Source organism: Ovis aries, chromosome 3 (genome assembly GCF_016772045.2).
Source record: "Ovis aries strain OAR_USU_Benz2616 breed Rambouillet chromosome 3, ARS-UI_Ramb_v3.0, whole genome shotgun sequence".
Taxonomy (NCBI): domain Eukaryota; kingdom Metazoa; phylum Chordata; class Mammalia; order Artiodactyla; family Bovidae; genus Ovis; species Ovis aries.
The window spans coordinates 57473938-57498863 of record NC_056056.1 but is presented as its reverse complement, the minus strand read 5'-3'; the positions used below and the strand labels follow the sequence as shown (position 1 = coordinate 57498863).

The following is a 24926-nucleotide window of genomic DNA, read 5'->3' as shown; positions in this document are numbered from 1 at the left end:
AGTCATATCCGACTCTGCGACCCTATGGACAGCAGCACACCAGGCTCCTCTGTCCACAGGATTCTCTAGGCAAGGGACTGGAGTGGGTTGCCATTTCCTTCTCCATAGTTGTGACTAAACAGTGGGAAAAACGGAAACAAGTGGGGAGATTCAAGAGATCCAAGTAGGGAGATTCAAGAGATACAAAGTAAAAAACAAGACTTTGTAATGGATTAGACAAGAGAAGTAGGGGTAGACGGAGGATGACTCCTGGGAAAAAATCCAGTTTATAGATGAACAGGTTTATAGACTAGATGAACAGGTTTATAGACTAGATGAACAGGGGAACGCTTCACCTACAGACTTTTAGAAGGGGTCACGATCGAGGAGAAAACTTACAAGCTCAGTTTTGAACAATCCTGAGCTTGAGTAGACTTTAAGACACCCAAAACATACCAAGTAGGCAGTTGGCTCCAAAGTTCAAGAATTTAGTGGAGTCTAAGATTAAGAGTGGGTTTCAATGCTGGCTCAGACAGTGAAGAATCCGACTGCAATGTGGGAGCCCTGGGTTCAATCCCTGAGTCAGGAAGATCTCCTGGAGAAAGAAATGGCTACCCACTCCAATATTCTGGCCTGGAGAATTGCAGGGACAGAGAAGCCTGGTGGGCTACAGTCCATGGGGTTGCAAAGAGTCGGACACGACTGAGCAACTTTCACTTTACACTTACTTTCGGATTAAGAGTACAGTCATCTGGAGTTTCCTGGTACTCCAGCGGTTAAGACTCCATGCTTCCACTACAGAAGGCATGGGTTAGATCCCTGGTCAGAGAAGTTCCACATGCTGTGAGGTGCAGCCAAAAAGAAAAAAAGACAAGACTGGGATCATCTGCCTTAAATTGGTAAATAAAGCTGCAGACATAGCTGAAATGGCCCGGGGAAAAAGTAAACAGTGAGAAGAGACGGCCTGGTGAACCTGCAAAGGGTTTCTGGAGCTATAAGAGGTGGAGGAAAACAAAGATGGTGCAGTTGGCCCCCCACATCTGCAGGTTCTGCACCTGTGGATTCAACCAACCTTGATTGAAAAGATTCAAGGCGAAAAAATTCCAGAAGTTTCCAAAAAGTAAAACTTGAACTTGCCATCTGCCTAACTATTTACCTTGCATTTACATTGTATTAGGCATCATAAGTAATCTAGAGGTGACATGAAGTAGACTGGAGGATGTGTGCAGGTTATGTGTAAACACTATACCATTTTATATAAGGGACTTGAGCTTCCTCAGAATTTGGTGTCTAGGGCTGCCCTGGAGCCAAGGTCACGAGGATACTGAGGGATGACTCTGCTGTGTCCTGGAAGCAAAGAATGGCAGCCTGAGGTGCAGGGCTCTGACCTGCCACATAGAGAACTTGCTGCAGCTGACTGCCTGCCCCCCACACTTGTATCTCCAGATCGCTATATCTTCAGGTCTGCCACAGTGCCCAGCCCCAGGCCACACTTCCTCCAGGCAACTCATCATCAATGAGTAAGCTGGGCCGAAAACCACTTCTGCTTGATGTTTCTGTGCTCCGAGCTCCCCAATGACCTGGCTGAGACGTTCTCAGAACTGTACTGTGGTCAGACACTCTTCCTCCCTCCTTCCCTCTGCCATTCCTCACGGAGCCCTGCGCTGCAGGCTGAAACTGCCCACTTCCAGAGATCCAGCTAAGACTGATGATGATTTATCTCTTTCAGTCAGATACTGTCTTAGAGGATGGATGCATCCTGACACACCACGCACAGGCTGACAGGAGCATGATGTCCACCGGATGAAAGATCATAGGGGGAACATGGGCCAAAGAACTAAATAGACATTTCTCCAAAGAAGACATACGGATGGCTAACAAACACATCAAAAGATGCTCAACATCACTCATTATTAGAGAAATGCAAATCAAAACCACAATGAGGTACCACTTCACACCAGTCAGAATGGCTGCGATCCAAAAATCTGCAAGCAATAAATGCTGGAGAGGGTGTGGAGAAAAGGGAACCCTCCTACACTGTTGGTGGGAATGCAAACTAGTACAGCCACTATGGAGAACAGTGTGGAGATTCCTTAAAAAATTGCAAATAGAACTACCTTATGACCCAGCAATCCCACTTCTGGGCATACACACCGAGGAAACCAGAATTGAAAGAGACACATGTACCCCAATGTTCATCGCAGCACTGTTTATAGTAGCCAGGACATGGAAACAACCTAGATGTCCATCAGCAAATGAATGGATAAGAAAGCTGTGGTACATATACACAATGGAGTATTACTCAGCAGTTAAAAAGAATTCATTTGAATCAGTTCTGATGAGATGGATGAAACTGGAGCCGATTATACAGAGTGAAGTAAGCCAGAAAGAAAAACACCAATACAGTATACTAACACATATATATGGAATTTAGGAAGATGGCAATGACGACCCTGTATGCAAGACAGGGAAAGAGACACAGATGTGTATAACGGACTTTTGGACTCAGAGGGAGAGGGAGAGGGTGGGATGATTTGGGAGAATGACATTCTAACATGTATACTATCATGTGAATTGAATCGCCAGTCTATGTCTGACGCAGGATGCAGCATGCTTGGGGCTGGTGCATGGGGATGACCCAGAAAGATGTTATGGGGAGGGGAGGTGGGAGGGGGGTCCATGTTTGGGAATGCATGTAAGAATTAAAGATTTTAAAATTTAAAAAAAATAAAAATAAAAAAAAAAAATAAAATAAAAGGCAGGAATAAAAAAAAAAAAAAAGAAAGATCATAGGGGAGACAGTTTGTGAGGACTCTTTTTAATCCCCCCATAGGCAGAAGCCCAAGGGAATGATATGAAACAAGAGGCTGGTTTAAAAACAGGAAAATATTTAATCCATCCCAAAACACATATCAAGAAATGAAGAGAGCCACAGGAAAATTACCTATGATGGAAGAAGGGTGTTACTGGCTTCAAGCTCTAATTCCCATAATCCTGAGGCTTTGATGCTTCAAAGAAACCCATCTAGTCCTTTAGTATTCCTGGCTATTCGGAAATAAATTACATACATCTGTAAAAGAGTTCTGGCCTGCTAGAAGGGAGCTAGCCAGGGAGAAGAAAGGGGCACCAATCTACTGCAAATGATCAAAGACCAGCTGAGTGACAGCACGGAGCCATCCGAGGCAGATGGACCACTGATGCTCTGGTGAGAACCAGAACACAGGGCTGGCTCAGGGGCTTGTGCCATCCACCTGTGCTCAGAACGACGTCAGCCAAAGCCCCTGGGAGCAAAGTTCTAAACACCTCCTTCATGCCCCCTGCTGGTTGGTTTCATCATTATCTCGCCTCTTCCAAATCTGTAAGAAATGAATACAATGGATACTTAGGAGCCTGTGTTCCATCCACAAATATTTATCATGCACCTAAATCTGTGCTAGGAAATGAGCAAACTATCATCCCAACTGTGTATTTGCTAAGTCCCCTAAAACTAACTCATAGTCTTTCAAAAAATTCCCTTTCATTTAATTTTCACTCTTCTATCCATCCTTCTCTTCCCATTCCAAACTCCTTTTCTGAAAAAGGACCAACAGTCAGGCCTGCAACTTCAGACAAAGAGTTCTCCTTGGAACAAGCAGTATCTCTCTCCTTTTTTTATAAAGCTGTGGCCTTCTCTTAGCCTCAGTCTTCCTTCTCTGCAGGGACTAGGACCGTTAGAAAGAGAAGACAGGGGGACTTCCTTGCAGGTCCAGTGGTTAAGACTCTGTACTTCCACTGCAGAGGGCATGGGTTCGATGCCTAGTTAGGGAAATAAGATCCCATATGCTGCACGGTGTGGCCATAAAGTAAAAATTTTTTAAAAAAGAAGAAAGAGAAGATAGAGGCCCTCAGTTCCATGAACTCCCAACACAGTGGAGAGGACAGTTAAAACATGTAGCTGCTGTTCCACAGACATGGGACAGTGCTGTGGGGTCACAAAGAGTGCTGACTTTGCCTAGGGAACTGGGGAGAGCTTCAGAGATGACTCCAGATGATTCTGAGCTCTTCCTCCTTGAAATCAGACCACATATTTGAAAAACTGACCTGGCTGACCACACACAGAGAGAACCACCTTGCTCACTCATAACTCGTCCATGCTTTCCTGTCCTCCTCTTCACTGAAGATCACTCCTGGCCCCGCCTCACTCCCCACTACATGTCAAAAGGCACCCAAGCTAACTCAGTCCCACGCCCTGCCTTCACCCTCAACACTTCTCTCACCAGCCCCCACACCCCATCACCTCCACGCTCATCGAGTGAAGCCAACCCACCTGAATGTAAGCCTCCGACAGTGTGATCATCTGGGGAAGGATGTCGGTCACCTGGAGGTCCTGTAATTCATACCATTTGCCTGTCCCCTGCAAGGAGTATGAAGGGCTAGGTCAGTTTGCTCCCGGAAACCAATAGAGTTTTAGAGGTAAAGAGATGCAGCCAAAAGCTAGAAAAGTCAGAACAGTCACTAGACCATCACCCAGCAAGAGTTCTAAGAAAGAAAGTATAAGGCCTCTGCTGGGCATCATTCAATGTCAAGAGCTTTTAGGGTGTTGATCTTGACAAACAAGTCCTGCTGAGGACTCCTTAAAGCACAGTGGAGTCTCAAACACTGTTCGTCTTTTAGGAAGAGACTAGGAGGATAACACAGAGAAAGAAGAGGAAGCCCCTACTCCTCACCTGAGATGCCTGGATTATGGCAGAGATACTTCTGGAAGCTCATCTGCCTCATCCATCCAAACTTTCAAGAAATGCCAAAGACAAATATATTCCGGTTATTCTGGATATTCCAGTAGCTCAAATAGGATACACAACAAAAGCTCAGGATCCCATAATGAAAATCCCTATTCCTGGTGCGAGGACTGGTTAATAAGAATACAGTGAAACCTAGTATCCAGGTTCCAATGTCAACTCTTCTAACTTCAGATCAGTTATTCCAACTCTAAGCTAGGTTCCTCACTTGTAAAAAGATGGTATTAACACCTGTCTTGGAAGTGTGTTTAGGGATATAAACAAGATGAACATACATGAAGTATGTGGCGTACTATCTAGCACATGGCCAAGTGCTTGACAGATAGAAGCTGGTTATCATTAAACCCAGATTCTCAGAAGACTCATCAAGTTAGAACAATTTGTGCCAGTAATCTGTATGATACCAAATACATCCTAAGCACGTTTCCCCCATTTTCAGCAAATTCACAAAATTTTTTTTAGCTGAAAGGGAACCTCTCTACCAGTGCTTTGTAAACTTTAATTTCATACCCTTCAGAGGGTCTTGTTAATCAGTAGACTGTGATTCAGGAGGTATGTGAGGGGTCTGAGATTCTACGATTTCTAACAAGTTCTCATATGATGTCAATGCTGTGAATCCAAGGCACTTTTGGTGGCAGGTGCTAGTCTAGGACAGTGCTTCTCAATCTGGCTACATACTGGAAATCTGAGAATTTTAAAACTATCAAGATGCCTGGGTCTCACCTCCAGATAATCTAATCAAGTCTTAACTCCAACATTTTGGACCAGAAAACTCTTTGCTGCCTGTGGGGGCTGCCTGTGCATTGGAAGATATTCAGCAGCATCTCTGGCCTCTGCCCCAATGGAAAATCAACAGGCACAAATTACAGTTTTCACGTAACTGGTCTGGGATGGCCCAGGCTTCAGCAGTCTAAAACCTGCACCCCGGGAAGTCCCACGTGCAGCCAAAATTGAGAACAGTTGCCCTAAACCGGTCACTGACAACTGTTTCTCACAGAATCCCAAAATCAAGGACAAGAAAGAGCAAACTGAAAGGAGCTGCCTTCCAAAAGGCCAAGGGAATACCACCGGCTTCTGCCACTCTGCACAGTGAGAAGTCAGCCCTACTCACATGATGGAGCACGTGGATCCGGTAGGAGCCCTCGGAGGGTTTGCCGTCGTGTACAATGTTGGCGATGAGGTCATAGGTGGTATTCTTGTGCACTGCCTGCACTTCTTCAGACAAATACTCTCTCAGGTCCACATTTCTGAGAATGAGGAAAATAAAGTGAAGATCAGACAAATCCTATGAAGTTTGCCCTGTAGAGGTTAACTGTCCTCCCTAAATGGACCACGAAGCTGTGGAACCCTATTTCGGGAACTTGGGTCTAGGTGGGCTTGAATAGCTAGGGAGCCCAGGTTTGTGGATATTTATAGTTTGCCACAAAAATGGGTCTAACTAGGAGGACTGGCTCTATGGGAAAAGCATATTTTAAAAGCATGCCTAGGGCTTCCCAGGTGGCTCAGTGGGAAAGAATCCGCCTGTCAATGTAGGAGACACAGGTTCAATCCCTGGTTTGGGAAAATCCCACAAGCCGCGGAGCAACTAAGCCTGTGTGCCACAACTATTGAGCCCACAGGCCTCAACTACTGAAGCCCAGGTGCCCTAGAGCCTGTACTATGCAAGAGAACTACGAAAGTGAGTAGTCGGCCCACCGCAACTAAAGAGTAGACCCCCTCTCACTGCAACTAGAGAAAGCCCACATGCAGCAATAAAGACCAGTGCAACCATAAATTAATTAATTTTTAAAAAGCATGCTCAGAGACATTCCTGGTGGTCCAGTGGCTAAGACTCTGCACTCCCAATGCAGGGGGCCCGGGTTCCAACCCTGGTCAGGGAACTAGATCCCACATGCCACAACTAAGAGATTGCATGCTGCAGCTAAAGATCCTGCAACTGAAAGATCCTACAACTGAAAGATCCTGCATGCTGCAACTAAAACCCTGCACAGCCAAATAAATAATATTTTTAATTAAAAATTTAAAAATAAATAAATAAAAGCATGCCTAGGGGAGTCATGCCTCGTGGTCTTGTGGTTGGACTCCATGATTTCACTGCCAAGGGCCCTAGTTCAATCCCTGATTGGGGAACTACAATCCTTCAAGCCACGAGGCATGGACAAAAAAATATTCAAAAATAAAAATTAATGCATACCTAGCAGTCTGAAGCACACAGCTTGGAGTCATTCAGACCTGAGCTGGAATCGAGGCTCTGTCACCTCGGAGCTGTGTGTAAGTTTAAGCAGGTGACATAAGCTAAGGCTCTTCTATAAGAGAATGAGAGTCATCATCTCCTCTGAGATGAGAACAAGGGTAACCGCCTCACCCTCTGCTCTGTCAGGGAATCGGCTGCAGTGGCAGTGTTCAGGGGGTACCTGGTCTCTGGACTCAGGCTATAGCAGCCTGCTCACCTGATCATGTCAGCTATCACTGTATACAATCACTGTGACAATTTCAGTGTGGCAAAACAGGACTTCCCTGGTGGTCCAGTGGTTAAGAATCTGCCTGCCAATGCAGGGGACACAGGTTCAATCCCTGGTCCAGGAAGATTCCACGTGTTGCCAGGCAACTAAACCACCCCTAAGTTGTGATCTGCAACTACTAAGCCCACGAGCTGCAACTGAAGCTCTTGAGCCCATGCTCCACAACAAGAGAAGTTACCACAGTGAGAAGCTCCTGCACCACAACCAGAGTAGCCCCTGCTTGCCACAACTAGGGAAAGCCCATGCACAGCAACAAAGACCTAGCACAGCCAAAATAAATATATCAATTAGCTTTTTAACATACGGCAAACCAGGCAGATCATTCAGATGTGTTTTTTTCTTTGATTTTATGAGACTGTGTTTATTTGATTATTTTGCCTTTAGTCAAGTAGGCAAAATGATTACAAGTAACAGAAATCCACCTTGGGCAGCCCAAGTACAAAAGGGGGATTAACTGATTCAAAGTTTCAGACTAGGAAATGCATCAGAAACCAGGCACTAGGGAAGCAGCAAGATCCAAGAGTTACCTGCCCTCTTTTCTGCTTTGAAAAGCTTTATCCTTTTCCCATCCAGCTTTCTCTCCTTTATGGAACCCACCTTGACTCCCCCACAGCTTCCAAATTTCTCAGTTCTGGTTGTCAATAGGGACTACTGACTAGGTTCCTTCAATTGGGACTTAAAAACATCAAGTTTATTTTTAAGACTTGAACACTCATTATTTTAAACACAGGGAAGCATTCTTGATGTACTTAGAATAAAACCTCCTTTTCTGTTTCATCTGTTGATGTACAAATGTGGTATAAATGTATACCAGTTTTTATGAAGTCAAGAACTATAATACAGGCTTACTGTGAAGACGGCAATCACAACTACCAAGAACTTTCAAATGGGGAAGTAGATGGACAGTTAACATGACTATTAAGAGAAAGCTAACTATACTATTTTCAGGAAAAATATAACCTTCTGACACCTACAAATATTTATAAAAATGTAAATACATGGTAGAATAAGAGAGAGTATGTGTATGCTCAGTCACTCAGTTGTGTCCAACTCTGTGATCCCATGGACTGTAGCCCACAGGCTCCTCTGTCCATGAGATTCTCCAGGTAAGAATACTGGAGTGGATTGCCATTCTCTTCTCCAGAGGATCTTTCCAACCCAAGGATCAAACCCACATCTCTTGCACTGGCAGGGAGATTCTTTACTACTGTGTCACGTGGGAAGCCCAAGAGAGATCATATCCTTTTTCTCATCTCTAGATCCGTCTGCTGTGCTACCACTCATAACATGAAACACAGCACTATCATCTCTGGAAAGATTTACAAATGGTAACAGTGATCACATCCAGGGATCATTTCTAGATATGTTATCTCCTTTTGAATTTTACACTATGAATTTATGAATATATCATCTGTCCAAAAATACAAAAAATCTCAATGTAAACCATGTATTAATAAGCAGGCAACTTTGTTCTAACTATATTATGCAGCTTTCCATGTGTTAAGGATAGCTACTTATTTCCAAAAACTGACAGCGACCATATAGATTGCAATAAATAGTCATTGTTGTTTGGGGGCTTTGGGGATTTTTTTTGGCCCTGCCACGCAGCTTGCAGGATCTCGGTTCCCCAGCTGTGGAACACAGTGAAAGTGCTGAGTCCTAACCACTGGATGCCAGGGAAGTCCCTCAACAGCCACTGTTAAAATACATTTTAGATAGGAGTCTGAGGAAACTGATGAGGGCTCAAGAGAGCCAAAATGCCTGCCAGCTGCTGAGAACTGGCTTCTCATACTGTCTTCTCAGCTTTAACAACAGCTGTTTGGACTTCTTTGAACAAGTCCTAGAAAAGTCTTCAGAAGTATTTATACTCTAAAATTTCATGACTGAACCCAAACTGTCTCAGTGGCAAAAGGGAATAAATTGATGTTAAATCATTTTGCTTTAGAAAACAGTCAATGGGGAAAACCCTATTTGTCCCCCCATGAAACAGTCCAATGTTGAGACCACCTAACTAGCTGAAGTGAAACTTTATACCTGTGCCCCAGAAACCCTATCTCCAAACAAGCAGGGGGCCGCTAATCACTGCACGTCTGATGGATCTCTACTATGAATAAAACACAGGAGAAGAATTAGATCTGACAAAGGGTTTTTCAAATGGGGACTTGAGCATAATGAGAACTCTATTAGTCTAAAAGTGACGACACTGCATTAATAATCAAAGTCTAGGTTTCCAGGATAGTCACACAGTGTGATGGTCTCCATCGGACTAGTGGAAAAGTAATCTTTTCCTCAACTTCTCCAAAGCTTTCTGATAGACAAGCTACTAAAGTCACAGTGACCAAAAATCCAAATGTAACTGGTGGCAAAATACACATACTCCAGGTCCATAATATAAAAGAAACTTCCTACCAGTGAAAGGAAATTTCTGTGCTGACTGAGCAGGAACTACCATCAACACACAGTCCTGCCTCGGGGGCTGCCCTAGAGTCAAGAGGGCTCCTTCCTTCCAGGCACAGACTGGTGACTGCAGCAATTCACAGAAGTCCAGCTCTGAATGAAAACCCCTAGTCTTTCAGAGAAAGCCCCTCTGTTGTCCTACTCAAGTTAGCAGACAGCTGGCCTTCATATCCCCAGATTTCATTCTACTTGTGACACAAATAAGATATTAGAGAAGAACAGGAAGAAAAGTGCATGAAAAGAGAGAAAGAAATTCTCCTGTAACCCTAACTACTACAAAGGTTTTCTCTCCTCATCCACCGCTGTTCTCAGAGTCTTGGTGATGCTGGAACCAGAAATAACAAAATGTTAAACTTGGAAGGATCCCTAGGGCTCGTCTAGTCCAGGCCTCTCATTTAATCCAGGAGAGGGTATACAAATGACCTGCACAAGGCCACCTGGCTAGGACAACACAGAAGTCAAGACTTCTTTAAGTTAAGTTGCTACCCTCTTAAACACTACACAGAATTAAGAAATGGTACTATTTTCAAAGGAAAACACTGGCAGTTCAGTCTGGGCAACTGGAGGGGATAGAGGGAGAAAGACAAGAGAAGGAGATGACCATTTGCCTATTACAGCCCCCAGACTACCTTTTAAACCTTTCTGAGGTTTAAAAATAACCACATTTCTGAGCTAAACAGCATGGTAATCCTATCTTCTAACCATTCAAATCCTTCCAGTAAGAAATCATGTTAGGGCTCCTATCTTATCTAAATGCCCACACACAGATGCACCTTTCTTCCTGCCAGCCCCACCACCAAGCTTCTCTGTGGTCTCATCTCTTGGGAACTAAAAACCAACTGTCTACCCCCAAAAGGGTCTTGCAGGAGCCTTCTACAGCTCCTCCAAATTCCCCATTAAAATACTCATGAACAGAGACACAGACGCAGAGAGCAGACATGTGGACACGGGCGTTGGGGGAGAAGGGGAAGGAGAGGGTGGGATGAACTGGGAGATTAGGACTGATGATATAAATACACTACCATGTGTAAAACAGCTAGTAAGCAGCTGCTCTACAGCACAGGGCGCTCAGCTCCATGCTCTGTGATGACCTAGAGCAGGGGATGGAGTGGGATGTGACAGCAAGGTCCAAGAGGGAGGGGCTATATGTATGCACATGGTGGATTCACTTCATTGTACAGCAGAAACTAACGCAACATTGTAAAGCAAATATACTCCAATAAAAAAAATAGAGGACACCTATTGAAAAAAAAAATTATATAAATATCTGCAGAAAGGCAACTGCACGGTCAATTAAAAATAATACTATACATCAAATTTTATAACTTTCTCATCAATAGGCAGACACTGAACACATTCCAGACTTTATCCTCTAGGGAAAAAATAAGATAGTAGGGTTCCAAGAGAGTAAGGCAAATCTAGAGTCATCCCACTGTCTACACTTAACTAACTATAGCACACAAGATACAGCGATAGGCAGACAGACATACAGACTAACTATTCAAGATTACCTTCAAAGCCAGGAGAATCCTACCTGTCCTACTTTTACCAACTGTTCATCCTTATACTGAAAGACTACAATTCCCAGCAGGCAACAGGAGAGAAGACAAAAGCGGAATTGCCTCCAAGTAACAAAGCTAGTGGAGGTGATGGAATTCCAGTGGAGCTGTTTCAAATCCTGAAAGATGATGCTGTAAAAGTGCTGCACTCAATATGCCAGCAAATTTGGAAAACTCAGCAGTGGCCACAGGACTGGAAAAGGTCAGTTTTCATTCCAATTCCAAAGAAAGGCAATGCCAAACAATGCTCAAACTACCGCACAATTGCACTCATCTCACATGCTAGTAAAGTAATGCTCAAAATTCTCCAAGCCAGGCTTCAGCAATACGTGAACTGTGAACTCCCTGATGTTCAAGCTGGTTTTAGAAAAGGCAGAGGAACCAGAGATCAAATTACCAACATCTGCTGGATCATGAAAAAAGCAAGAGAGTTCCAGAAAAACATCTATTTCTGCTTGATTGACTATGCCAAAGCCTTTGACTGTGTGGATCACAATCAACTGTGGAAAATTCTGAAAGAGATGGGAATACCAGACTACCTAACCTGCCTCTTGAGAAATCTGTATGCAGGTCAGGAAGCAACAGTTAGAACTGGACATGGAACAACAAACTGGTTCCAAATAGGAAAAGGAGTACGCCAAGGCTGTATATTGTCACCCTGCTTCTTTAACTTATATGCAGAGTACATCATGAGAAACTCTGGACTGGAAGAAGCACAAGCTGGAATCAAGATTGCTGGGAAAACTATCAATAACCTCAGATATGCAGATGACACCACCCTTATGGCAGAAAGTGAAGAGGAACTAAAAGCCTCTTGATGAAAGTGAAAGAGGAGAGTGAAAAAGTTGGCTTAAAGCTCAACATTCAGAAAACGAAGATCATGGCATCTGGTCCCATCACTTCATGGGAAATAGATGGGGAAACAGTGGAAACAGTGTCAGACTTTATTTTGGGGGGCTCCAAAATCACTGCAGATGGTGACTGCAGCTCTGAAATTAAGACACTTACTCCTTGGAAGAAAAGTTATGACCCACCTAGATAGTATATTCAAAAGCAGAGACATTACTTTGCCGACTAAGGTCTGTCTAGACAAGGCTATGGTGTTTCCAGTGGTCATGTATGGATGTGAGAGTTGGACTGTGAAGAAGGCTGAGTGCCGAAGAATTGATGCTTTTGAATTGCAGTGTTGGAGAAGACTCTTGAGAGTCTGCTGGACCTCAAGGAGATCCAACCAGTCCATTCTGAAGGAGATCAACCCTGGGATTTCTTTGGAAGGAATGATGCTAAAGCTGAAGCTCCAGTACTTTGGCCACCTCATGTGAAGAGTTGACTCACTGGAAAAGACTCTGATGCTGGGAGGGATTGGGGGCAGGAGGAGAAGGGGATGACCGAGGATAAGATGGCTGGATGGCATCACTGACTCGATGGACATGAGTCTGAGTGAACTCTGGGAGATGGTGATGGACAGGGAGGCCTGGCATGCTGCGATTCATGGGGTCGCAAAGAGTTGGACACAACTGAGTGACTGAACTCAACTGAACTGAAACATTCATCTTTGAGGTCCCTAAAATGTTTGTATCCTTCCCATAGAAACCTTAACTTATATAGTGTAGGTAGGTTCCTTACAATCTCCAACTAAGACGGTCCAATATAAAGAGTGGCACAAAGAGATAAAAAAGGAACTCAAGCTCATGCCCCTAATGGAAGTGAAGGAGGGGAACACTCACGTAATCGGGAAGTTGACAATAGTCGGATTCTTCTCCACAAAGAAATTGTTCTTAGTGAATCTCTTAATACAAAAGATTAGATATGGAGGCAGCTTGGTGAGCTGGAAGCGCTTCAGAAAGTTCTCCTTGTAGGTCTTATATTCCTAGACAGAGAAAAGAAAATGATCAAGTTAGTGTTGGAGCATTAGAGCAGGAACACAAGTTTTGTTTTGGCTTGGTCTGAGTTTTTTAATAGAATTTTGTCTTCCACTTAGAATCCAGAAGACACCTGACCCCAGCAACCACCTGCAAGGGGTAAGGAACAGCTGTTTGGCCAAAGCTGAAATACCTCATCTGTGGGCTGTGTTTCAGCCAGCATGTGACCAAACTGTTCAACTCTAACTGTAGTAATGTAGGTATTTGTTTCTATAAGGAAAACAAAAATGTCAAGTAAAAAAGAGGATTTGTTAAAAGTTCAGAATTTAAAAACCATGAGTTGTTTTTTGTTTAGTCCCTCAATCGTATCCGATTTTTTGTGACCTCAGGGACTACAGCCCACCAGGATCCTCTGTACATGGGATTTTCCAGGCAAGAATACTGGAGTGGGCTGCCACATCCTTCTCCACGGGATCTTTCTGATCCAAGGATCGAACCCATGTTTCCTGCATTGCCAGACAGATTCTTTACCACTGCGCCACCTAGGAAGCCCCTAAAAAATATATATAAGAGTTTTACTTAATTCAAAATAAAGAAGAATGTCCTGACCATTTGGCCATCAGACACATGCACCATGGAACAGGCACCTGTGACCAACAAGGAGCACTTTAACAGTGAGGGTTTTCCAGAAGAGCTGTCAACTGACATTCCACGTTCCTTCCTCCTCCAAGGCCCCAAGACTCGTAGGTCAAGCATAGTCTGTTGAGCAACACTTAACTGAGGCCTCACTCAGGACTTGAATATCTCACTTTCAACAGTGGACAGACAACCAGGCAGAAGAAACAGAAGACCTGAGCAGCATTATAATTAGGCCTAAAGTTGCACCGCCATCAGCTTAATGGACACTCTTCTCAAGGGCACATGGGAATGGTCTCCAGCAAAGACCATATGCCAGCCCGTAAAACAAACCAACAAACATAAAATATAGAAACAATACAAAGTATGTTCTCTGCCCACAATGGGATGAAATTATTAACAGAAATCAGCAACAGAAAGAAACTTGCAAAACTCACAAATATATGGAAATTAAACAATACATTCCTTAATGAGTTATCGGTTAAATAAAAAAGAAATAAAAAGGGAAATTAGGAAAGAATTCAAGATGAATAAAAATGAAGACACAACATAAAAACTTATGGGATGTAGCTAAAGCAGTGGTCAAGAGGTAAATTTAGTTATAAATACCTAAATTAAAAAGTAAGATCTCAAATCAATAACCTTCCATCTTAAAACATTGGGGAAAAAGCAAACTAAACCTAAAGCAAGCAGAAAAAAGAAAAAGAATATATCAGACCACAAGTTAAGAAAACACAGAATAGAAAAACAACATTTCAGAAAAATCAACAAAACCTGTTTCTTTGCAAAGACAAACCTTTAGTTAGTTTCAACAAGAAAAAAAAAATTCAAATTACTAGCATCAAAAATGAAAAAGGGAACATTACTAGGAAATTTACAGAAGTAAAAATGATTATAAAGGAACACTATAAACAACTGTATGCCAAAACAGGAGATAAGTTAGATGAAATGGATAAATTTCTAGAAAGACTCAAACTACCAAAACTTAAAAAGAAACAATCTGAATAAATCTACAACAAGTAAAGAAATTGAATTAGTCATTAAAACCTACCCACGAAGAAAAGTCCAGGCCCAAATTTTTTCACTGGTATTTTCTACCAAACATTTAAAGAAATTACACCAATTTTTCAAACCCTTTTCCAAAATATAAGGAGGGAATACTTTTCAACTCCTTTCATGAGGCCAGCATTACCCTGATACCAAAACTAGGCACAACTACAGATCAGTATTTCTATGACTATGGATGCAAAATTCCTCAACAAAATACTAGTAAACCAATTCCAACATAAACAACAAGAAAGAATTATATACCAATTATACATGACTAAGTATGATTTATCCAGGAATACAAAGGTGGCTTAATATCCAAAAATAAATTAATATAATGTACTGTATCATATAATAATAATAATAAGATAAGGCAATAAATAGCTAAATAAGACAACAAATAGCAATAACTGAAACACAATCATCTCTGGAGATACAAAAAAGCATTTGACAAAATCCAACACCTTATCATGAGAAAAACACTAACAGAGACAGAAGGGAACTTCTTCAACCTGATAAAGGGTATCTATGAAAAACAGATATGTGATGTTATCCACAGCTAACATCAAACTTACTGGTAAAAGCCTGGATGCTATCCCTCAAGATCAGGTACAAGATAGGATATCTGCATTTTCCACTTCTATTTAACCCTGTACTAGAGATTCCAGCCAGTGCAACCAGACAGTAACACTTAAATAAATATGAAGCATCCAGATTAGAAAGGAAGAAGTAAAACTATCTCTGTCTGCAGATGATATGATCTTGCATATGGAAAATCTTAAGAAATCCACTTTAAAAGTTTGGCAAGGCTGCAGGCTACAAAAATCAATATATAAAAATCAACTGCGGGGGCTTCCCTGGTGGTCTAGTGATTGAGAATCCACCTGCCAATGCAGGGGTCATGGGTTCAATCTCTGGTCCAGGAGATTCCACAAGATCACAACTAAGCCCATGAGCCAAAACTACTGAGCCCACGAGCCCTAGAGCCTGCACTCTGCAATTAGAGAAGCCACTGCATTGAGAAGCCTGCGCACCACAACAAAGACCCAGTGCGGCCAAAAATTAAAATAATAAAAATTTATATTAAAATAGTTCAAACTTATACTCCAAAAACTATACAACACTACTGAAGGAAATTAAAGAAGATAAATAAATCGAAAAATAACCCATGTTTATGAATCAGAAGACTGCTATTATTAAGTTGGCAATAACTCCCAAACTAATCTACAGATTCAACACAATCCCTGTCAGAATATCAGCTGGCTTCTTTGTAAAAATCCACAAGCTGATCCTCAAATCTGAGAAATTGCAAAGAACCCAAAATAACCAGAACAATCTTGTAAAAGAATAAAGTTGGAAAACTCAGTTTATAATTTCAGAACTAACTACAAAGTAGTAATAATCAAGACTGTGTTCTAGACATATACATCAATGGAACAGAATTGAGAGTCCAAAAATAAACCCATGTGTCTATGGTCAAATGATTTTTCAACAAGGATGCCAAGACTATTCAATGGGAAAAGAACTGTCTTGTCAACAAACAGTGTTAAGACAACTAGACAGTCCTATGCAAAAGAATAAAACTAGACTTTGTACTTTACACCATATACTAAAATTTAACTTAATACACTATTGAGCCCACGAGCCATATCAGTATTTTTCTAGAGAGTGATACAATAAATACCACCATGTGAAGTTGTTAGAGCTTAAAATTGATGAAGGGTTCATTATACAACTTATGATTGTCATTATTATTTATAAAATTTTGCTCTGTTAGATATTCATTCCAATGAAAAATTTTCAAAAATGATGCATCATGAAATTTTGAGTGAAGAAGAATTTTTCAGTGAATTTTATGATGATATTTTCTCTGACTGCCTGAGGGATATATATACTAGTGTCTTAGAAGATGACAGTTCTTCGGAATATTGTTCTGATTCAGATGATGCGAATATTAGATTAAAAAAAAAGACAAAAAAACTTAGTCAATGATTCTGATACAGAAAGTGTAAGTGAAACTCATGGTGCTGGAGAGGGTTCCTTTGCTCCTACAGCAAAGTGAACTGAAGACAACATTTCAATTCAATTAGAAGATTCTACAGGTGTGTCAGGTGTAACTATTGAATGTAATAATTCACAAAGTGTTAGTGAAATAACAGAATTAATTTCAGTTAATCAAAATAAACTTACTGACCACATTAGTTAGTTTCTGCAAAAATCCCCCGATCAATGGAACTTCCTTGGTGGCTCAGATGGTGAAGAATCCACCTGCCAATGCAGAAGACTCCAGTTTGATCCCTGGGTTGGGAAGATCTCCTGGAGAAGGAAATGGCAACCCACTCCAGTATTCTTGCCTAGAAAAATCCCATGGACAGAGGAGCCTGATGGGCTACAGTCCATGGAGTCACAGAAGAGCTGGACGTGACTTAGGGACTAAACAACAACAGCAAAGGCCTGAAATGTAAGAGCTAAAACTATGAAAGTCTTAGAAGAAAACACAGAAGTAAACTTTCATGACCTGGGATTTAAGAATGGATTCTTACATATGACAGCAAAAGCCCACACTATAAAAGAAAAACTAAGCAATTTCATCAAAGTTAAAACCTTTATGCCACAAATGATACTATCAAGAGGGTAAAAATGCAACCTACAGAATGGGAAAAAAATATTCGCAAATCATACAATTTGATGAGTGACTGGTATCGAGACTATATACAGAAATCTTACAACTCAATAATAAAAAGATAAACTAATTTTTTAAATGCACAAAGGATCTAAACAAACATTTCTCCAAAAATGATATACAAATAAGCACATGAAATTAGTCACCAGGGAGATACAAATTAAAACCATAATGAGATACCATTTCACACCTACTAGGATGCCTAAAACCCAAAATAAACAATAACAAACGCTGGTGAAGATGCAGAGAAACTGGAACACTCGTACACTAGCGGTGGGAATATAACAGTGCGGTCACTTTGGAAAACAGTTCTTCAAATGGCTAAATGTAAGAGTTACCACCCAGCAATTCCACTCCCCGATATCCAGCCAAGAGAAATGAAAACATGTCCATAACAAAAACTTGTAGACTGACCGTGATCTCAAAGTTTGTTTCAAAATTTGCAAGCATCAAGTGTCATTCAAAACTGACTAGTTGCTGTCTAGGGCAGGGGGACACAAAGGGGTTAAAATGATAACTAAAGGGTGATTAAAAAAAAAATCAATGATGAAAGTATTCTAAAGTTGACCAGATCTGTGGTAGCCCATATCTGTGAATATAGTAAAGCAAAAAAACAAACAAAAAAACCTGGCACTGTAAACTTTGAATAGGTTAACTGTATGCTACTGTGTATTATATCTCAATAAAACTGTTCCTTTTTAAACAACTAAGTTCCCTGCCACATGATGAATCATCTGAGAGCACTAGAGAAATAAAACCTTTCCATCTCTAGTACACACACCAGAGCCACACCTTCCTTCTGGTAAATTTCTCATCATCTACGGGTATTAACCTAAGGAAATAAATGTCTTTTTGGTGATAGGAAGTAACTCATTTCTGCGTGGTTGAAATAAAATATTGTGCTAAACGCAAAAAAAAAAAAAGAAAAGAAAAGAAATGTTCTTAATCAAGTAAACGCCAAGAGATTTCACTGCCCACATCTGTGTCTATGAACAAGCTGGCATCATGAGGCACTATTTTTAATTATCTCAGAGTAGTGAAGGACAGATTTAACACTTAAATACCATCACAACCTAACATGAAAAGGTTTCTCTGAAATTTACAAGGGAACACTGGGAGCATGGGGTAGAGGGAGGGAAGGAATTTCACACTGGACATCAGTACAGCAAGGTTTTAGCTAAACTCACATTACAACAGTGCTATTAACCAGTTTTACTGATTTCAAAGTTTTGTTTACATAAAAGTTAGTCATAATTTAGTACTTTCCTTAAAAGCTATAGGTATGAAAAGTGTATACTAACATTGATGTTTACACTGATTTAAGTAATACTATCATAACAATAAACATAAACCAATACTGAGGGTCCACAGGAATCTCAATATTACTTATATTTGAACAAACAGTAATAATAGGGACCATGTGGTATAGTTGAAAAAGTCAGAGAAAAATCTGACTTTTGATCCCCAGCTCTGTCACATAAAATCAGTATAAAATAAAGCCAAATAAATAAACAAATCTAGATAAGCCCTAAGGTCTTTCACCTCCCCCAAATGAAATGAGTCTAAAAAAGAGAGGGAAAAGGGTTCAGAATGAGGCATCGAAGTAAAAAAAAAAAAAATTTTTTTAAGTTTAAAAGAATGAAAAAGGATTAAATTTATCTAGGATGAAGAAAGGAATTAAACCAAGACACAGTTAACTCTGCAGATAAAAAGAAACTTTCAACTTGATGAAAGGTAATGTTATAGTAAGAATAATTTTTTCATTTTATTTATATTTTAGTGATTTTCTTCTGCTTTAATATCTACATTATATTTTTTTAAAGATGGGAGTTTTTCATACCTTTGTGAGTTTCTCCTCTCCTAAATACCCTCTCCTTTCTCCATACTACCCAGAGGCACTTTAATTCAAGTTGAAGTGTGAAAGTGTTAGCAGCTCAATCATGTCTGACTCTTCATGACCCCATGGACTGTAGTCTGTCAAGCTTCTCTATCCATGGAATTTTCCAGGAAAGAATACCAGAGTGAGTTGCTATTTCCCTCTCCAGGGGATCTTCGCAACCCAAGGATCAAACTCACATCTCTTGCATCTCTTGTTTTGGCAAGTGGATTCTTTACCAGCTGAGCCACCAGGGAAGCCCCCAGGTCAAGAATCAACCTGCAGTGCAGGAGGCCTGGGACTGATCCCTGGGTTAGGAAGATCCATTGGAGAGGGAAATGGCAACCCAGTCCAGCACTTTCGCCTGGGAAATCCCATGGACTGAGGAGCCTGGTGGACCTCAGTCTATGGGGGCACAAAGAGTCAGAAATGACTGAACAACTAACACTTTCACTACACTTTCAATTCAAGTTGAGTTGAGGGTAAAACAGCAGAAAGTCTGGGAGGCTCAATAAACACCATACACTTTAAAATACACGCATTACCCACAAGTGGCAATTTTCAAGTTTAAAAAGAAAAACATCAAAGTGAAAAGGTTGGACTTTCATGGCGGTCAAGAATCCACCTGCCAATGCAAGGGACACGGGTTCGATCCCTGATCTGGAAAGATTCCACATGCCACAGGGCAACTAAGCCCACAAGCCACAGCTACTGAAGTCCATACGCCTAGAGCCTGTGCTCCACAAGAGAAGCCACCACAATGAGAAGCCCGTGCAACGCAACAGGACAGTAGCCCCCACTCCCCACAGCTAGAGAAAGCTCACAGGCAGCAACAAAGACCCAGCACAACCTCCCCCCCTCATAAAATGATATAGCAAAAAAAGAGAGAGGAAGAGAGAGAAAGGGCTATGAGCAGGGCAGGTGTACAGATGGGTTACCTTCTCAGTGATGCCGTTGAACTTGGCCAGGATGTTGAAGAGAGGCACCTGGGGGATAATGAGCTGCTCCTTCTCGTCCTTGTACAGGGGGGCGGTAGGCAGGTCCAGGGTCAGGTACATAAACGTGGACTCCACCATCGTCTCCTGGTACTCGTCATTATGCAGCAGCTGCTCTTTCTCTTCCGCTGGCTAGAAGTGAGGGAGAAGGAAAAGGAGGGAAACAGTGTGAGCAAAATAGAACACCACAGCTGGAAAGAAACGAGAGTTCTGGGACGCTTACATTTACTTCATTTAATATTGCAGGCAGGAGGGGTACCCAAGAGACTGTGCAATTCCACAGGCACCTGCACAACCTGTATGCATGCGTGGGTGCTCAGTCGTGTCCGACTCTTTGCGACCCTGTGGACTGCAGCCCATCAGGCTCCTGTGTCCATGGGATTATTCCAGGCAAGTGTACAGGAGTGGGTTGCCATTTCTTTCTCCTAGGGATCGTCCCAACCCAGGAACTGAACCCATAGCTCCTGCGTCTCCTGCATTGGCAGGCAGATTCTTTACCACTGAGCCACCTGGGAATCCCTATAGATTAATGCAAACACTGGTCTTTCATCTTCATAGAGATATTATTTAAATACCAGACTATTTGAAATCTAGAAAGTTTATCTGAGCTTTAGGAAGAAACACACTAGCACCACCTAGTGGCAAGAACACTGAAATCGGTCATCCCTCCTTATCTGTGGCTGCCTCCAGGACCTGCCTTGGATACCAAATTCCATGGATGATCAAGCCTCAACCAACTGCTAAATGTAAATAGAGTGCTTTTATATACTGAAAAAAATCTGTGTATAAGTGAACCAGCGCAGCTCAAAACTGTGTTGTTCAAAGGTCAACTGTACAATCAACCACCACCTCCCAAACTTAGCACACTGGTACACAGGAACCTAAGGGACATGCCACTTGGCAGGCGCCTTGCAGAACCTCTTCCTGGAGCAAAAGGCTGTACCAGTTATCTAAGCATCTTTTTGTAAACTATGAACCCTCTCGGGCAATATAAACCAGTCCAAGCCACTCACCAGATCAGGATGAGGCAGTTTTTTAGTGAAGATCCTCATGGATCCCTGGAAAACGTCAGTTACAATCGCTGTACAAACAAATCAAAATGCAACTTCTGTGTTGAAAGCATTTCCAAAATTCAGTCCTAACTCCTACATTTTTGAAATAAATCAGCATCCTCCAGCATAAGACCCAAAGCTCTCACTTAAAAACAGACATATACCACCAAATTATACCTTTTCACTTATTTGTGTAAATAATTACTCTAGGGGATCTCTAAGACTCTGTGCTCCCAATGTAGGGGCCTTGGTTTGATCCTGGGTCAGGAGACTAGATCTCACATACCAAAACTAAGAGTTTGTATGCCACACACAACTGAGACCTAGTGCAGCCAAATAAACAAATATTTTTTTTAACAATTATTCTATGTCTTTCTTCTCCCCAAGATGGATGGGACAGACTGGCTGAAGACACCTAAAGAGGGGGCAGGGCCACCTGGTAAAAAGAACACCAGGCTACAATCCCACATCAAGAAACCAACACCATCAGAACGCAGAGAGAAGAAAACTGCGTTAGGTCTCCAAAACAACTTACCTGGTTCAGCAGTCTCTAAGTTATTTAAGGCATTCATGAAAAATGTCCAACTACTGCTAAGCCAACCTGGATGCTAAGAACATAGGGACTCAAGGTCTGAGCCTCTATAGGAAGGCAAGCCTATCTCTCCAAATATAGGCTCAAGGCAAGAAACTAGCTTTTAGTCTGTTATTCCAAAGCAGCAGCCAGGCCTGAGGACTATCCACTAAGTCTTCACTCTGGCACCATGAGCCCACCAGCATGTCTACAACACATTGCCCAGCCCCTCAGTTTGAAACTAGGTCAGGATTTCTAGAGCACAATCATATCCATTTCTACTTATTAAAAATGCCATTATATACAAGCATGCTCTAATAAAGAAAAATGGAAAGGAAACTATTCAGGAACAAGATACCCTAACACAAAAAATACACAGGTAAGAAGAAAGGATGAAAAGTTGCAAAGTGTTTCCAAAAGGAAGCAAACAAAAAAGTGCTCGCCTTCACAAAATAACACGACTTACTCTTTTTTTTCTTCTTTGTGCCCCCCAGAGCTGAGTGTAGAGCATTCAAAAACCAGGACAGAAAATCAACTCCATCCCCTGGAAAAGGAGAGGTGGGACATCAGACTGAATGAAAGTTCAAACCACACGCTGCTCGACATGACTCCACATTCTCAGTTTTCCTCCTTCCTCTCCGGCCATCCCATCCTGTGGGCAACCTCCTCTATCTGGCCACTACACACTGATACTCCTCAAGGCCAAGATCTTAGTCTTCTGACCTTACTCACCCCCTAGACAATCTGGCTCAACCAGAACCTTCACTTATCAGCTCTATTCCAACCCTGAGTCTCACCACCCATCAAAAATCATTACTGGGAGTTCCCTGGGGGTCAGTAGTTAGGAACTGGCATGTTAACTGCATGGACCGGGTTCCAACCCTGGTCAGGTAACTGAAATCCTGAAAGCCACACAGCTCAGTCAAAATATTAAAATAATAATAATAGCCATTACTGAATTTCTAAGTCACTCCTCAACAAGAATGTTTTAAAACAAACATGTGACAGAATATCTTCACTTAAGAGCCTTCACTGACTCCCCACTGTTATCAGGATGTAAATCAAGTTCCTTATAGCAGTGGAAAATAAACCCAACCACCTGGTCCATCTCGGCACTCACTGTTGGATCCAAAGGTCCAGCTACAAGCAGTCTCTGTGCCAGGCACCTCCATGCTCCTGTCCAGTGTCCTCTCTGCCTGGAATGCCCACCCCCAGCGTGTCTCCCCACTACCTAAAACCCAGGTGTCTCTTCCTTCTCTCTGAACCTCCCATGTGTTCAATGGGCGTCTTTGCTCTACGCACCCTCCCACAGCATGCTGTGCTTCCGCTATCACAGCACTTAACACGTGTAATCATCTTTCTACAGAACTATCCTCCCCACTAGAACAGGAGTGCCCGGAAGGAAAAAACTGTATTTTTTAACCCTGCAGCATTAAAACCTAGCACCATGAGTGAATGGTCAATCAACTGACCTGGAAATTAGACAGTATCATATCACATCCTATGAGCTACTATGAGCTACTCATGAGGCAATAAATCACTGGGTTTGGAGGGATAAAAATAGTCAGAATAGAACAGTCTGCGACATGACAAAATGAGAAGCAAAAATGGCAGGCACTTAATAATGGTTGGTGCCTTTTCCAGCCTCCTGGTTTTCCCAAGTCGTAGTTTAGTTCAGCAAATCAGACAGACTTCCTATCCAGCTGACCACCCCTGGGACTCTGGGCAGGGCAGGCTGATGAAGGAAGAGTGAGGAACCTGAACACGCTATGCACTGGATACTCGCTCCAGCTACTGCAGAGTTCACTGCAAAGTAGCAGTAAATGTGCTCACCAAACTGGTGCTATTGCCCAAAAGTCAGAAGACACGAATTACTCCTTCCCTACCCTGTTTCGTGATCTGAAAAGTCTTCTTGCTGCAGAGGACAACAGCCTGCAGCATCTCATGGGGAGAGACATGTGCTTTGAAATTGCGAGGGTTCCAAAGTTTTCTCATCAGCTCTCCGAAACGCTGGACCAACAAGAACATGATATCCCCAGGAGGACGTTTGATGTTCTTATAATTGTCTTCTTCCAGGAAGTAGTTCCGGAGAGGAGGAACGTTAGACAGAGCCTGGAAATCAAACATTCCGATTCTGATTAATCCACAGCCCTTCTGCCGGAACCCCTGGGACTTAGGCTCACCTACTTAAGCTCTTCTTAAAACTGTTACACCTTAAAGAATCAGAAGTAAAGGTGTCTTTCCCACATGTGGTATTAAGAGGGTGGTAGCCACCTCATGTGAAGAGTTGACTCATTGGAAAAGACTCTGATGCTGGGAGGGATTGAGGGCAGGAGGAGAAAGGGACGACAGAGGATGAGATGGCTGGATGGCATCACTGACTCGATGGACGTGAGTCTGAATGAACTCCGGAAGTTGGTGATAGACAGGGAGGCCTGGCGTGCTGCGATTCATGGGGTCGCAAAGAGACGGACACAACTGAGCGACTGAACTGAACTGAACTGAATAAAGCCATACAACTGTATATAAAAATGAATGTACTCTGTTATGATGGAAATAGTCAAAGACTTTAAGAGAATATAAATTAATTTTATCTCATTAAGCAAAAAGATAAAGACCCACCATGTTAGTTCAGGAAGAAACACATGCTTATTAATGTGATATATGAAACTGGGAAGGAGACCACAGAACAGACCCTACATAAATAACAGTCTCAGGTCTTTTCTGATAGGGTCATGAATCCTCATCAGCACTGTGCTTACCATGTGCACAACTTTCTTTGACAAGGTAATTCCTTTAGCAAGGAGTAAGGAAAGATGCTGCTAAACATATAAACCCAGGCATCTCTGGGGAAAATAATTCAGGGGGCAACTCAGGATAATGATACAGGTGATCAGGAAAGCCTTTAC

At 42.1% G+C, this 24926-nt stretch overlaps 1 protein-coding gene and 1 non-coding gene across 2 annotated transcripts in view; one reads left to right on the top strand and one right to left on the bottom strand.

The window, feature by feature from the left end:
- Positions 1–2850: 2850 nt before the first annotated feature.
- Positions 2851–24926, bottom strand: part of USP39 (ubiquitin specific peptidase 39) — a 36948-nt gene continuing 14872 nt past the window's right edge. Inside the window, exons 6-13 of the mRNA XM_015094346.4 lie at positions 23904–24129; positions 22484–22561; positions 21408–21475; positions 20338–20526; positions 13023–13165; positions 5869–6004; positions 4286–4372; positions 2851–3335 (exon numbers count right to left, since the gene is read on the bottom strand). Of these exons, the coding sequence (XP_014949832.1) occupies positions 3288–3335; positions 4286–4372; positions 5869–6004; positions 13023–13165; positions 20338–20526; positions 21408–21475; positions 22484–22561; positions 23904–24129 (975 nt within the window). The 3' untranslated portion in view covers positions 2851–3287. The remainder of the gene's footprint in view (positions 3336–4285; positions 4373–5868; positions 6005–13022; positions 13166–20337; positions 20527–21407; positions 21476–22483; positions 22562–23903; positions 24130–24926) is intronic.
- TRNAG-CCC (transfer RNA glycine (anticodon CCC)) lies at positions 6565–6637 on the top strand. Its single transcript has one exon. It is a non-coding gene; the product is annotated as a tRNA-Gly (tRNA).